General features: G+C 35.7%; 1 protein-coding gene across 34 annotated transcripts in view; it reads left to right on the plus strand.

Moving 5' to 3' along the window:
• The window catches only part of EPB41 (erythrocyte membrane protein band 4.1), a 189916-nt gene that overhangs the window by 131831 nt on the left and 43181 nt on the right, over positions 1-14904 (plus strand). For 10 of the 34 annotated variants that reach the window (XM_082684755.1, XM_082684768.1, XM_082684751.1 and 7 more), the window contains exons 12-15: positions 5981-6150; positions 9692-9748; positions 9910-9951; positions 10909-10971. In XM_082684755.1, the coding sequence (XP_082540881.1) occupies positions 5981-6150; positions 9692-9748; positions 9910-9951; positions 10909-10971 (332 nt within the window). The remainder of the gene's footprint in view (positions 1-5980; positions 6151-9691; positions 9749-9909; positions 9952-10908; positions 10972-14904) is intronic. The other 24 variants (XM_082684772.1, XM_082684764.1, XM_082684774.1 and 21 more) reach the window with 7 other exon arrangements.

The following is a 14904-nucleotide window of genomic DNA, read 5'->3' on the forward strand; positions in this document are numbered from 1 at the left end:
CTTTTCATCCTTTGTAGGTCATTTGCATATCATTGTTCCTGAAGTGCCTGTTCCAAACTTTTGCTCATATTTTTATTGTGTTGTCTGTCTTACTAGTTTGTAGGAGTTCTTTTTTTTTAATGTTTAATTTAAATTCAGTTAATTAGCATATAATGTATTATTGGTTTCAGAGGTACAGGTTTGTGATTCATCAGTCTTCTATAATACACAGTGCTGTAGGAGTTCTCTATACTTGTCTCACTCCCAGTCTCAGGGAGAAACCATCAGTATTTCATAACTAAGTGTGATGTTTATTCTAGGTTTTGTTAGCTACCATTTATCAGTTAAGCAAGTTTTCTTTTATTCTTAATTTCCTAAGTTTTTATCATAAATGAATGGTGACTTTTATCAAATGCTTTTTAATTCATGATTGATATGTAGTTGACCTTTGAACAATATGGTTTTGAACTGCGTGGGTACACTTACAGGTAGATTTTTTTTTTTAAATACAGCATAATGCTTTCAGTGTATTTTCTCTTCCTCATGATTATCTTAATAACATTTTCTTTTCTATAGTTTACTTTATTGTAAGAATATAGTATGTAATATATGTAACATACAAAATATGTGTTAACCCATGGTTTGTATTTTCAGTTAGGCTTCCAGCCAACAATAGTCTATTAGGAGTTAAGTTTTGGGGGAGTCAGTTATACACAGATTTTCAATTGTGCGAGGGAGTTGGTACCCCTCACCCCATTGTTGTTCAAGGGTCAGCTGTAATAATATGATTTTTCCTCCCTTTTTATATTATGTGGTAGAATAGATGATTGACCTTCAGTCCTTAAACCAACTTTGCATTCTTGGAGTAAACACAATTTGATTATAATGTTTTTCTTACATAATATTTTAGAATTTTTCACAACTATTTTTTTTCAACTATTTTCATAAGAGAGATAGGCCTGATGTTTTCCTCCCTCCCTCTCTCCCTTCCTTTCTTTCTTTTTTCTCATTTTCCTTTCTTATAATATTGTCAGGTTTTAGTATCAAGTGTACTCTGGCCTCATAAAATAAATTGAGAAGGATTCTTTCTTTTTCTCTTCTCTGGAAGAGTTTGTGTAAGATCGGTATTATTTCTTTCTCAGTGTGTGGAAGAATTCACCGGTAAAGCCATAGGGTCCTAAGGATCTCCTTGTCCGGGAGTTCCTTACTTTCAGATTCAATGTCTTTATTAGATAAAAGACTATTAAGACATTCTGGTTCTTATTTCAGTTTTGGTAATTGTGTTTTTCCAGGAAATGTCTACTCCATCTAAATTTTTAAAAAAAGATTTATTTCTTTATCTTAGAGAGAGCATGAGAGCAAGGAGAGGGGGAGGGGAGAGGGAGAGAGAGTCCCAAGCAGACTTCATGCCAAGCTAAGAGCTGACTCTAGACTTGATCTCACAACCCAAGCCAAAACCAAGAGTTGGACGCTTAACCAACTGCACCACCAATGTGCCCCTCCATCTAAATTTTTAAATTTATTCACATCGTTGGATATATTTTTAATATCACTAAGAATTATAGCAATGTCCCCTTTTGTGTTCCTGATATTGCTAAGCTGTGCTTCTTTTTCTTGAATGGTCTTGCTACAGATGTATTTTAAATATTTTTAAAAAGATTTTATTTATTTATTTGACAGAGAGAGATCACAAGTAGGCAGAGAGAGAGAGAGGAAGGGAAGCAGGCTCCCTGCTGAGCAGAGGACTCTGGGATCATGACCTGAGCCGAAGGCAGAGGCTTTAACCCACTGAGCCACCCAGGCGCCCCTGGATGTATTAATTTTATTAATTTTATTAGTCTCTTCAAAGAACCAACTTTTGGGGTTTTCTTATTTTTTCATATTAGGTATACTTTAATTTATGCCAGCTAATATCTTCATTATTTTCTTTCTGCTTTTATTGAACTACTGTTTTTCATTTCTTGAAATGGATACCCACTGCTGTTCATTATTTCTTACAACCTAATCTTAGAATTTAAGTGACTTGCCTAAGGTCATATAGCAACCGAACTAGAAGAGTCTGGGACTGTTAACCCAGACCCATGTTTTGTACTCTTCATCATGATGACTTTTGTTTTCCTAGGAGAGGAAGAATAAAAAAATTAATATTCATTGAGCAGTTAGTATGTTCAGGCACTGTTCTAAATATTTGACATGTAGTACTATCTTTTAAACCTCTGAATTACATATAAACTAAATAGGACAATTTTTTTTTTAGTTTTATTTCCAAATGTCTTTTTTTTTTCTCTGTCTGCTATCTTTTCAGTACAAGAATTAGAAACAGGTCTATGGAAACTCTTTATCTTTCCTTTTCCTGGCTCCTTCTCTATTCGTCTTTAAGAAAGAGAATTTTCCCTTTTAGGCCTTCCTTTTTATTTATATATACATATATATATGTACACATATATATTTAGTTACATAAACATCTCTCTGTATATATATCTATAAAATATAAGCGACATCTGCTTCACCAGCTGAGAAGCTAAAACTGGTTCAGATTCCAGTTTATACGTTGTGGTAAGTCCCAAGGATAGCTAATAATGATGACAAAGATTTTTCAGCTTATACTTTTTTGCACTTTTTCCTTTTCAAACCATTTCCATATATTCCTATTTAGTACCAAGAACTGAATGAACAAGAAGCATTTAGGAATTCTTGGTTTAATCATGAGAAAACTGGGGCACAAGAAAGTTACATAACATGTTAGGGTCACACAACGAGACGGTTCGTCCACTTGACAAATAATGGTGCAGTGATTCTTGCTAGGGGAATACATCCATATCATCTTTGGAGCTTTAAAACAAGTACCCAATCTTCTGTCTGTGGTGGACCTGAGTATCGGCTATGTTTTTGTTGTGTTTTAAGATCTGCCTCTGATTCGTGTGGGCCTTCTAATAATGGAATCACCGATCTGCTACTTACCTATTATGCCCATACCATACTAGCAGAGACTGTGCTAGTAGGTAGCAGAGCTAGACCTAAAATGTAAGGCTTCTTTTACTCAGTGTGATGGTTTTGAGTTTTACTCTTCACTGATCTAATATATAACTGTTTCAAAGTTGCTCTTGTTTTTAGATAAGAGCAATATAATACTGAAATTAATGGGTCCATAAGATGATCACAGCACTCTTCTTTGTCTAGACATTCAGAATTGGGAAATGATTGAGTTTTTAAAGTTTAAGCGTTCTCTATATATGCACCTAAATCTTGTAATGGCTAACAAGTAAATTCACAAAACTGAAGAGCCAAAACATCTTAAAAAGCCATCCCTACCCTCCCAAAAATATACAGAAAAGCATTGGATTATACTATCAAAATGGGTGAGTTATATGTTATGTGAATTATATCTCCATAAAGATGTCTAAAATAAATAAGAACACTACCATGATTCTCTGTTGTGATCCATGCTTTGTATCTTCTTATTGAGAAAAGAAAAGAAATTTGCTTCTCGCCAGGGCTCCCAGGTGAAATCTTTCACTTGAATTGCATATCAGCGTGTACGTAATTATTTTTTTCCCAACAGGGTGTTGAAATGATATTAACCCATAACAACAACAAAAAAGAGACTTAGCGGTATGACATTAAAAGTTATTAATATGTAGGTCTTATAAAATATTTTCATAACCATTGAATATGTCTTCCCTAACTATACTGTAGAGTTAATATCATCTACATTTTACAAACAGTAAAACTTGATGCCTCTGTTTCTAACTGCCAGTTTCCACACTGATACCTACTTTGCCACAGACGGTACAGATTGCCAGGGCTAGGAATACCAAAGACATAAATCATTTGGCTCTGCAGTATTAGTATTGGATTAAAACCAAATGCAAGTGGCAAAATAACACATGGTGAAAGCATGGGCTATGTTTCTATGATGCCAGGCAGAGTTGAATTAATTCTTTGGGAGGAGGTGTGAATACACATGTATAATGATAGTTTAACACAACTGTGAGCAAAATATTTTGTCACATTCCCCTGTGTTGTTAGATTTGGTCTGCCATCTGCCATTCTTGCACTGAGTAGCTTAGAGCACCAGCACCCATGAGTAGCAAGGACTTGCAAGAGGCCACAGAATTTTCATTAGAAGATAGACGATTCCTTTGTTTCTCTGGTTTTCCCTGTGTATACTTTGAGAAGTGATTTCTTTCACTGGAGATTATTACTGGGAAACGAGCATTTTTTCCTTGGAATTGTATATATGAAGTAGTTGTGAATTCCGATTTTTTGTCTGTTCTAATTCATGGAATTCCTTTTTTTTTTAGCTAATATTTACTACTTATAAATCTAAATTTATCAAGATAAATTCAGAGTTGTCTCAGTGGTTCAGTCAGTTAAGCATCAGACTCTTGATTTTGGCTCAGGTCATGATCTCAGGGTCATGAGGTGGAGCGTCACTTCGTGTCGGGCATTGCTCCTAGTTGAGATTCTCTGTGAAGAGTCTTCTTAAGATTCTCTCTCTCCCTTTCCCTTTGCCCCTCCCCCAACTCAGACACATTCTGTCTCTCTCAAAAAGAAAGATAATAGAATAAAATCTTTTTTTAAAAAGAAGAGAAATTCAGTATGTTCAGTTTAAGAAGGCAAGAAAGCATACAATAAAAGTTGTAAGGATTTCCATGCAAAATAATTAAAAATTAAAAATCGCAGTTCATGAAAGGATAATGACCTGTTATCAGAGATATTAAATCACGTGGAGAAGCATGTGGGTGGCTCAGTCAGTTAAGCATCCAACTAGAGCTCATCTCGGGTCTTGATCTTAGGGTTATGAGTTCAAGCCCCAGAAGTTGGGCTCCATGCTGGGTGTGGAGTCTACTTAAAAATGAATAAGTAAATCATGTGGAAACACACTGTATTTCTAGACACTGCCAGATAAGTGAGTCTTCTACAAAGTGTGTATATGGTGTTTTTTAGTCCCTGAAAGAATGAAGATAAAAATCATAAAAAGAGTATGAGTAGTTGTTTTTGAAGTAAGCAATCCGAAACTTAGCTGCCTAATAGTCCAACCCAGAACAACTATTAACTTTGAAAGATCAAGCTTTTGTTCTAAGCCTATATTGTATATTGTCTCTAGAGCAGTATCTATACAGCCTTTTCCCTAAGTCAGGGTTCCTCAATCTCAGCAACCTTGGCCAGTACCCCCTCCTGCTTCTCTCCCTAGTTGCAGCAATCAAAAATATCTCCAGATATTCCTAAATATTGTCTGAGGGACAAAATCATTCCTGGTTGAGAACCACTGCCCTAGATATATCAGAGAAGAGGGGCTGTAACACAAAAGAAGAAATTGGATCCTTTTTCCTAGAACATAGTTTTTAGTTTCCTAAAATCACTTATAAATAAATGGATGTGTATTTCAATACGGCTTCATGAAAGAAGTCAGACTTAATTAGCCTCTTTTTTTTCTCCATAGACTCATTGCAGTTTTTTTTTTTAAGATTATTTATTTATTTATTCATTTTTTTAAAGATTTTCTTTATTTGAGAGAGAGAAAGAGCATGAGCGGGGGGAAAGGCAGAGGGAAAGAGAGAAGCAGACTCCCCACTGAGCAGGGAGCCCAGTGTGGGACTTGATCCCCAGACCTGCAGGATCGTGACCTGAGCTGAAGGCAGATGCCTAACTCACTGAGCCACCCAGGCACCCTTACATTGCAGGTTCTTGAAACTAACAGAGTACAAGGTTAAAGAATCTTGCTAACTTTTTAATAAAAAGAGTTTTTATTTTCTTTTCGTATTTGGATCTGTTCTGCCCCCCTTATGGAATGTGATAGCATAGTTTAGCTTCTCTGTTTTAGCTTTTTTAATGCCATCAGTAACCTGGCAGAGCACTAATGATTTATTTTTTAACTTCTGTGTGATAGCTCACCGGACACTGTGTCCTGGATTCACAATTATTTTACCTGGTGACTCTGAAGTAGTATAGTGACTCTTGCCTTCACTTATCCTTCCCTTTTCCCTTTCTCACGTAGCAGCGGCTGTTGATTCAGACCGAAGTCCCCGGCCCACCTCTGCACCCGCCATTGCTCAGAGTCAGGACACAGAGGTTTCTAAAGCACAGAAGGAAACAGTGAAGGTTGAAGAGCAAAAGGAAGAAGTGCCACCCGGGCAGGCTGAGCCGGAACCCACAGAAGCATGGAAGGTATGCCATAAATCCAAATATCTGGCTAATTCACTTTCTGGTTTAAACATGTTAACTCCTTGGCCAGGAAAGTTTTCAAAGCATTGATTCTTGTAGAGTTCTCACAAAGTTATTTCTTCTTTACTCTTTCTAAAAGAAAGTATTCCCCATGAACCTGTAAAATATTTTCATAGAATTATGTCATGAAGACTAAACCATCCGAGAAGTTTTCAGGTAACCTACCTACACTGTTACCTAACTTATATCTTAAAAAAAAAAAAAAAGGTGCCTATAAAGCACATCAGCATTGTGATCATCTGCTTTTAAAAATAATTTTTACTCATCCAGAAGGAATCTCCACATTCCTTTTTAAAGGTAATTTCTGCTAATAGGATTATAATAGAATTTGATTTCCTAAGATAAGTATATGAGCAACATACCCGGAGAATATCCCAATTAGTATTACATAAAGCACTTCTATGCGGTTGTTCAAATCAAATTGTTTACAAAAGGCAAAGATCCTTGTGTAGGATCTGAGTTGCTTATAGTTCTGTGTTGATTGTACCGCAGTCTCTGATCTTGTTGAAAAATCACCAATTAGTAGGTTTCCCAGGACTAACAGTAGCTGGACTGATATTCAATGTGTTGATTAGCCTTTTAAGCACATTTAGGCTGTGATGTAGTTGAGATGTTCAGAATTACTGACATAAACACAAATATCACTGTTGACAACAGGAATTACTAGAGGCAGTGCTTTTTTCAAAATTATGTTTTTATATGTCTGTTAAGAAAGTTAAAGCTCCCCAAATTTTTTAAGCCATGGAAGACCTTAGTAAGTGCTCTTATCTTGGCAGACGAATTAATCCTGTTCTTCTGGACCCAGTTCAGTGTCTAGTTTATCTGTAGAGCAGCGGCCAATTTGGCTTTGTTTTGACTGTATTAAAACAAAACAAAACAAAACAAAGCTGTTCTACATGACATGCCATTTTTACTGTCCTTTGAGACCAACTTGAGTCTAAACAGAGAAAAAAAATGAGCAAATGGTAGAAATTTGCTTTTTTTTTTTTTTTAACCTAGCCAGATGTGTATGACACTGGCCATCAGGTTCAGTATCAACAGTGCCTTTTTAAGGTTAGACTACCTCAGTTTTTAATGTTAGGATATCTCATCTGGCACTTTTGACTATTCCTCCATTTGTTATACTAACTGGAAAGTGTTGGATTATTGGAGTTGGCAAAGGAATCTTTGTGAGTGGCTAAGATTCCTTTGGTGTTCTGCTAACATACTTGTTCTTTTTTTTTTTAGAGATTTTGTGTATTTATTTGAGAGAGAGGGAGTGAGCAAGCATGACTGGGTGGCAGAGGGAGAAGCAGGCTCCCTGCTCCCAGGACCTTGAGATCATGACCCAAGCCAAAGGCAGGTGCTTAACCGACTGAGCCACCCAGATGCCCCCATACTTGTTCTTTGGCCTATAAGTCAGACACAGGTATCAAGAACAGGTTCCTGTTGCGCTTGGAACCTGATAGAGGGGAGAGATCACTTCCTGGTCTATGCTTCCCATTCAAGTACCAGTAGGTGGTTTTCTTGCTGATTAATTCTGGTATGTATATGTTTTGAGATACTTACATAAAGATCAGACTGAAAACCACCTCTGATAACCTTCTGTAATAGTAGGGACAGAATTAAGGATGACTCTGAGTTTATTTTATTTGTAACAATAGAAAATAATTATGGAGTTTACCTGAAGCCATAGTTATTATATAAAGCAATAGTGTAATAAAATAACCTTGTAACACTATATAAATTTCATTAGCTAACACGAATTTGGCGCCAGATAGAAGTAGCTTTTTGCATCTTGAGTCATTTGACAAGACCTATTTTGCAGGTGTGGAATAGTACCTCGCCCCTATGCACGCCTTTATTTCATTTAATGTTCTCTGAAGGGGCTTGACTACCTTTGCTACTTGGCCTCCACTTTAGACTGAAGTAGGGGCCCTCACTTTGTTGCTGTTAGAAAAAGTATTTTAAGCTTTACAAAATAATTTTTTGTAAAAAAAATTTTGAATATTTTTTTTTTATTTGTTTGACACAGAGAGAGAGAGAGAGAGACAACAAGAGAGGGCATACAAACAGGGGGAGTGGGAGAGGGAGAAGCAAGCTTCCCACTGAGCAGGGAGCCCAAGCGGGGCTCAATCCCAGGACCTCCTGGGATCATGACCTGAGCTCAAGGCAGTTGCTCAATGACTGAGCCATCCAAGTGCCCCTGCAAAATAATTTAAAACTGCTATTTGCTAAACATTCACTACTTTGTGGGTATATTGTCTCCACTTTTTCAATAAAAAACATAGGTGAAATAACTTGCTAATGACCACACGTTAAATATAATGGGATTCATAGTAGAAATGACACAAATTATCTGTTATCCTGGTAGTTAAAAGTACTGTAGCTGGATGTGCTTATGATTTGACAGTATCACAAAATTTGGTGTTATGTTCTCTACATTCCGTCCTAGGGAAAATAGCACGATGACATTATACTCCGAGGTAATGCTGCCAAGTGTGATTAAAAAGAATGTGTCAAAACTACAGATTGGTGAGGTTCTATAAAGAAGTTCATGATACAAAGTGACTGATTTGATCCTTAATAAAAAATTTTCCAATTTTGAAATACCTACTGCTTTAGGCATTGCTCACTCTAAAACGCTTCCTCTTAAAAGTCTGTTTGCGTTTCTTAAATTCATACTTGCTCCATTTGGGGTCTATAAAATGACTATTACTAAAGGCATTTCAAAGCTAGGCAGGAGGCCGCAGTTATTCTCTTCCTACTATTAAGGATGAATCTTATTTATCCACCAAACACAAGGGCTCCCGCTCTCTGGAGAGGAGATTACAGATTGCTGAATGTTGCAGCTGAGCCCTATGTGTGCTTATTTATAAATCAGCCATGGAAGTAATTGCATGCATCAGTAACAATTTGAATTGAGTTTATTTTGATGTTTTGTTGCCTAATAAACTCAAGGTGAAAGTGCCTCCTTAAATATATTGATCAACTAACAATTTATTTTTGTATTTATGTTCTTTGTGTTTATTATATGTGTGCTTTAACTGTAAAGATTTTTTTTGTTTTTGTCATGTATGTCCTACCTTGATATCTTCATTTGTAAATTCGTTTTTAAGTGTTAAAGTACTTCTAGATCATAAAAAAAAGCCAAAACAAAAACACATGCCTTACTTAAGCCCAAATTATTTTTTGTATAAGTACTTTTTTATTAATAAGTGTTAAAAATGTTTTCTTCATCAATGGAATAATTATCGTAATTTTCTTTTACTATCAGTTGGCTGTCCAAATTACCTCTTCAGCCTTGAAAATATGATAGCGAACTAACAGATGACCATTGAAGAGTAATGTCCTTTCCTGTCACACCCCCATAAGACTGCATCATGTTGATCATGTATCAGCTTATTTTGCAACCAGCTTAAAGATGCAGCTTATTTAGAAATAATGCTACTCATAGAAACCTACTAACCTGAAATGTTTTTACCACTTTATTTCTTAAATGTAGGTGGAAAAAACCCACATCGAGGTCACAGTACCCACCTCAAATGGTGACCAAACACAGGTTTGTGCCAACAGGCCACTTGTTCCTTTTCTCCTCCCTCCTCAATTTTTTTTCTTCTCCCCAACTCCCTTCCCTTAAAAAATATTATAAAGGTTCAAACAAACTTCATTGAGCCAATATTTTATCATTTTTCTTTTTTTTTTTTAATAATGGCAAAACAGAAGCTTGCAGAAAAAACTGAAGATCTGATAAGAATGAGGAAGGTCAGCCATTTTTCACTTTCACAAAACTGCATTATCGTCACCCATGCTGACTTCTACAGTGCATTAAAAAGACAGTGATCCATTTTTTTCATTGATTTCTCTTCATCAGAAATTGTTTTCAAGTCGCAGATATATATTTGCATACACTCACATATATGTGTATAGCGAAGAAATTATAATCCTATACTATTTGTTGAAATTTTTCATTAAAATAAACCTCTCAGGAGGAAATGCCTTTTTAAAAACAATGAAGTAACTAGTGAAGACCAAAACTATCCTTCATATTTAAACTTGATAAGAAATATTTCAGTGGCATCATATTCTTGGAAACGGACAATATTTGATACATACTTACTATGAAAAACATAGCAGCAACACCTGGCATTGTTCATAACTGTGTGTTTTGCTGCTCTGTGCCCATTCTTCCCAAATATAGAGTGGGATGTATCAGTCCTTACTGAAGAGAATATTGACTAATCGTGTATAAAGTGCCCTTAGATCTTTCTTATGAAAGGTATTAGAGATGTACCTACTGTGGTATTACTAAGTATGAACTATGTCTCAGGAAGGCAAATAACATTTTACAGCATTTCTCCATGCTGTGGAACATGGGATTTCAAAGCTTCTTAAAGTCATGGACTTTAAGATAACTCTCAAACAGTTGAATTTCAAAAATGAGCATAAAATAGCTTACTATGTAAGAAGCCAATGAAGCCAGGAGCACTGTCTATTTAAATAAGGTCATCAATTTCTTCCATCACTCATGAATAGGGTCATCCATTTTCTAGTGGTAATGTGTTCTGTGTGTGTCCTTGTAGTTTTGTGACCATTTCATGTTGGCATATGCTGCGCTGTGGACATCTAATTTTTTTGGTTTGCCAATTTGCAGTTTTTTTCCGCAAGAACAACATTTTAATTTTTTATGCTTTTCTGTTTTTCCCTCTTTCATTTTCACAGAAAAAGAGAGAGAGACTAGATGGTGAAAACATTTATATCAGACATAGCAATTTAATGTTGGAGGTTTGTATGAACTTGAAGCTTATTTCAGTTGGTTGCCTATACCTTCTGCATTCTTTGCAATCACCCCTATCTTTATGCTGCGTTTGGTTTTGCATGCCATTGCATGAAAGAATTTTAGGTTTAAAATGCTTTTGCATGTTGGTAAACATGAAGATATGCAACCATCTCTCCTTCTGACTCTTTAGTTTCCATCTGTCATACTTATCTAAAAAATATATGATTGGGACTACCTCTGCTTCTTGCGGTTCCATTGTTTTACCAACCTGTAGAAAATTCAGTATCCCTGTCAAAAACTCCTTGAATTTTCCAAGAATATAAACTCCTGTGTGTCCCAGGAATCAAATTTGTAGTATAGTTTTCATCTGCTGAACTGGGTGTGGAAAAGTAGGAGAAATGATCCCAATTCAAAAATGGACTTAAAAATTGGAGATATCAAAAAATGACAGGACAGTCAGGAAAGAAAAAAGATACAGGAAGGAAAGAGGGGACCTGGTATTTAATCTGTAGTTAATATAAGATAGTTTAATTATAAAAACAGGTCTGTGGGCATAAGATGATTAATTTAAAGATAAGAAAATTGAGCCTTAGAGAAATTTAATTTGCCTGTGGTCACAAAGCCAGTAAATTGGTAAAGCTAGGTTTTGAGTTAGGGTCTATCTATCTATCTCTATTAAACTTCGTTTTTTCCATTCAGAAATAGCAACATACTATCTACTCTAGGAATTGTAAGGTCATTTTCTCATTACATTCAACAATGATTTGCTTTTTACCAGAGTTGTATTAGTATATTTAGCTAGTTTGGAGCTCTACCTTGAACAGGGAAATATGAAACTAATTAGAACAGTAGGGGAACTCTATGAGGAAGAAGTAGAGAACATGGAGTTATCTATATGGAAAACACTGAGGCTACATTAGTTTACACCACACAAAGACTCATATATATATAAAAGTTGACCAGATTATCTTACGATTTTGCTCAAGACAGAGCCAAAAGAGATAAATATAACTGATACTGGGGATTTAACTTAAACTTGAAGGAAACATACATACAGAGGAAGATGATAAACATTGTTTCTGCATTCAGGAAACTTAACAATGTGTAGAAGTAGGGAGGATAGAAACAATAAACAGGTAAAAAATAGCAATAAAATGATATCAAGTTATTATGGAAGCTGTGACAGAAATAAGTGGTATGCTATGCTAAGAAAGGAAATCTCTGAATAAGATGGAAAGTTCTCTTTGGAGAGAGAACATGCTAGCTGAGACCTGAACGATGAACATACAAGAAATGTACTAAATAGTATTAAACTTTAAAATAGATCTCTGGTTTAATATAATGACCTCTAATAGTTACTTAACCTTGTCCTATTTTCTGTCAAAACATACCTTTTGGGTGCTTGCAAAGTATAGCGTACTTTAATAAAAACAATAAAAATTTTGGCCAGCCTTCATTAATCACATACTGTGTGATTGGCATAATACCAAATACTTTATGTACATTTACCTCATGTAACATGAAGTTTTTTAAGGCTGGACTCTAGGATATTTCAAACTCGGCAGCTAGATCTCTGCTTGATTTCGTAACTAAGACTAGACGTGAATGGTTCTGCTTCTGGGATTAGGAAGAATTACAGAGGTCGGATGATGTCCTTGTCCTTGGCAATGTAACATCTCCCAGTCCCAAACATGCCTTTTTCTTTACTAGTCCATCTTTAGTGCTTCCTTTTGACTGGAACCTGCAGTACCAATCATATATTTGTCATTTGTTCAATGAGGTGTGTTATGGCTTCTGAGACTCACAGAGTCCCTGTGTGTGATGTGTTTTTTTCCCCAGCACTGCATTGATAGCAACAAGAGGGGATTTCTAAATAAGTGTGTGTTTGCTAATTAAAACTACTAACTACTTTTTGAGAACATTTTATATTTAATGGTTTGGTTTGGCTGCTGCTAAAATGATAAGATGATAAGTATCAAAAAGTATCTAGCCTAAAAGCAGTCAAAGTAGTTTGGCTAACCATCATTCTCTAGTTACAGTAAAAGAAGAAAAATCTCAAAAATTGTCTCCCTTCCACCCCATAAGGATGTTCTCTCAAGTTATCTGTCACTCTAGCAGGGTTTTTTTTTTTTTTTTTTTTTTTTTTGGTAAAGCATCTCTCCTGCCCCACCCCCACTAATGCTTTGTTCTGGCCAAATAAGGTCGAGTTCATTTTTAGATCTACCGCCTCCTCCTCCATCTCCCAGAGAGAACCTGTAGCAAGTGTCTATGACAAATTCTATTTGGAACAGGTCCCTTTGAGATCTTAATTTTACTCTGTGCCCCCACAGGTTTCTAACAGAGCCAGCTAAGAAGGATGGAGAAAACTCCTTCAGAAGCTACCGATTTTATTGAAATATTTATTTTCTCAGGTTTCAAGCCAATCAAAAGCTAGACAAGAAGAGTAACAACTCACCACTCTCATATTAAAAGGCAAACATAGAGAGTTATGGTTTTACCATAGCATCTTGCTCATTTTTGTTTTGTTCCATTCATACTTTAACTCTCCCAAATGTGTTAAGTTGTTCTTGGACCAAGCAGATTTAATTTCCAGTTAGGAGCTGGGTCACAGGGACTTACATGCCTTGTGGGTCTCAGTTGCTCAGCCTATTACTGGGTCTTTGACCAAGCTTGTTCATGCTTTTCCTTAGCTAGTAAACATGCTTTTCTTGCTTTCAGCTAGAATAAAAGTGCACACTGTTGTTTCCTCATGGTGAAGCCCATATTCATAGGCTATACTCACTTTTCATCCCAACAAGCAAGAGGTAATTTTTATGGGGAAGCTACAGGATTGTCCATTTTGGGTTTAGTTTTCTCTTTGATCTCGAAGCAAATATACATGGTTTAGTCTTACAAAAATAAAAGAACAGATTAGTAAGTGAGTTTTCTGAATGAATATCGCCAGAATCAAAATTATGTCATGTGCCTCACCAATTCTTTTTCCTATGCTATTTTCCCTTTGACATTGCTTTTGAAAAAAATTTCATTTAGTTGAAGCATGCGTGGCTCCAGAAATTTTTTTGAAAATTTTATTTAAATGAGTTCCAATTTTTCCCCCCAAATGTGGTGGTTTTCCACAGAAGGAAGGAAGGAAGGAAGGAAGGAAGGAAGGAAGATAGAAAGAAAGAAAGAAAGAAAGAAAGAAAGAAAGAAAGAAAGAAAGAAAGAAAGAAAGAAAGGCTAATCTCAAAATTTATACAGCATATTAAAAGATATTTTTGATATTATGCTTTTCTTGGATACAGAGCTGCCGTGATATATAATAAACACAGAATTTTTAGCATTCATCAAGTGACAGGCTCCCACATATTTTGATCTCAAGCACGGATCTGAGCTTTTTTGGAGAAGTATGTTGGACAAAGAACATTTCAGTTTTTGTCTTTAAATTGTATTTCCCATTTTATTTCTGGCCAAGTCTACTTTTTAAGTTTTATTTGCCTCCTGTTACATAAACCTGAATGTTATTTCTAATTTTATTAACCTTTGTTTTGATCCTTTCCCCCTGGAATATCCCATTTAAGGGATATTAAACCTAGTTGTCCACTATCCAATTCTGCTGGAACAGTTGAGATATTTTAAACTGTTGAGGAGATATATAAGGTATTTGATGAATTCTTGTTAAATTACTTCCAATCCATTCAAAGTTACTGGAAGGTCCCTATTTTGAATTCTACTAAGGGAGGAAGTAAAGCTGTCAGAAGCTGGAAGGCATAAGGCCCTTATTTATTTATTTATTTATTTATTTTAAGATTTTATTTATTTGCTTGAGAGAGAGAGCACAGAGGGCAAGGGAGGAAACAGACCCCCACTGAGCAGGGAGCTGGATTTAACTCAAAGCACGAATAGTATTGGTAAAGAAAAAAAGCCATCATATCACACACCTGAGTGATTTTTCATAG

The sequence above is a fragment of the Mustela nivalis genome (assembly GCF_964662115.1).
Source record: "Mustela nivalis genome assembly, chromosome: 10".
Classification (NCBI taxonomy): domain Eukaryota; kingdom Metazoa; phylum Chordata; class Mammalia; order Carnivora; family Mustelidae; genus Mustela; species Mustela nivalis.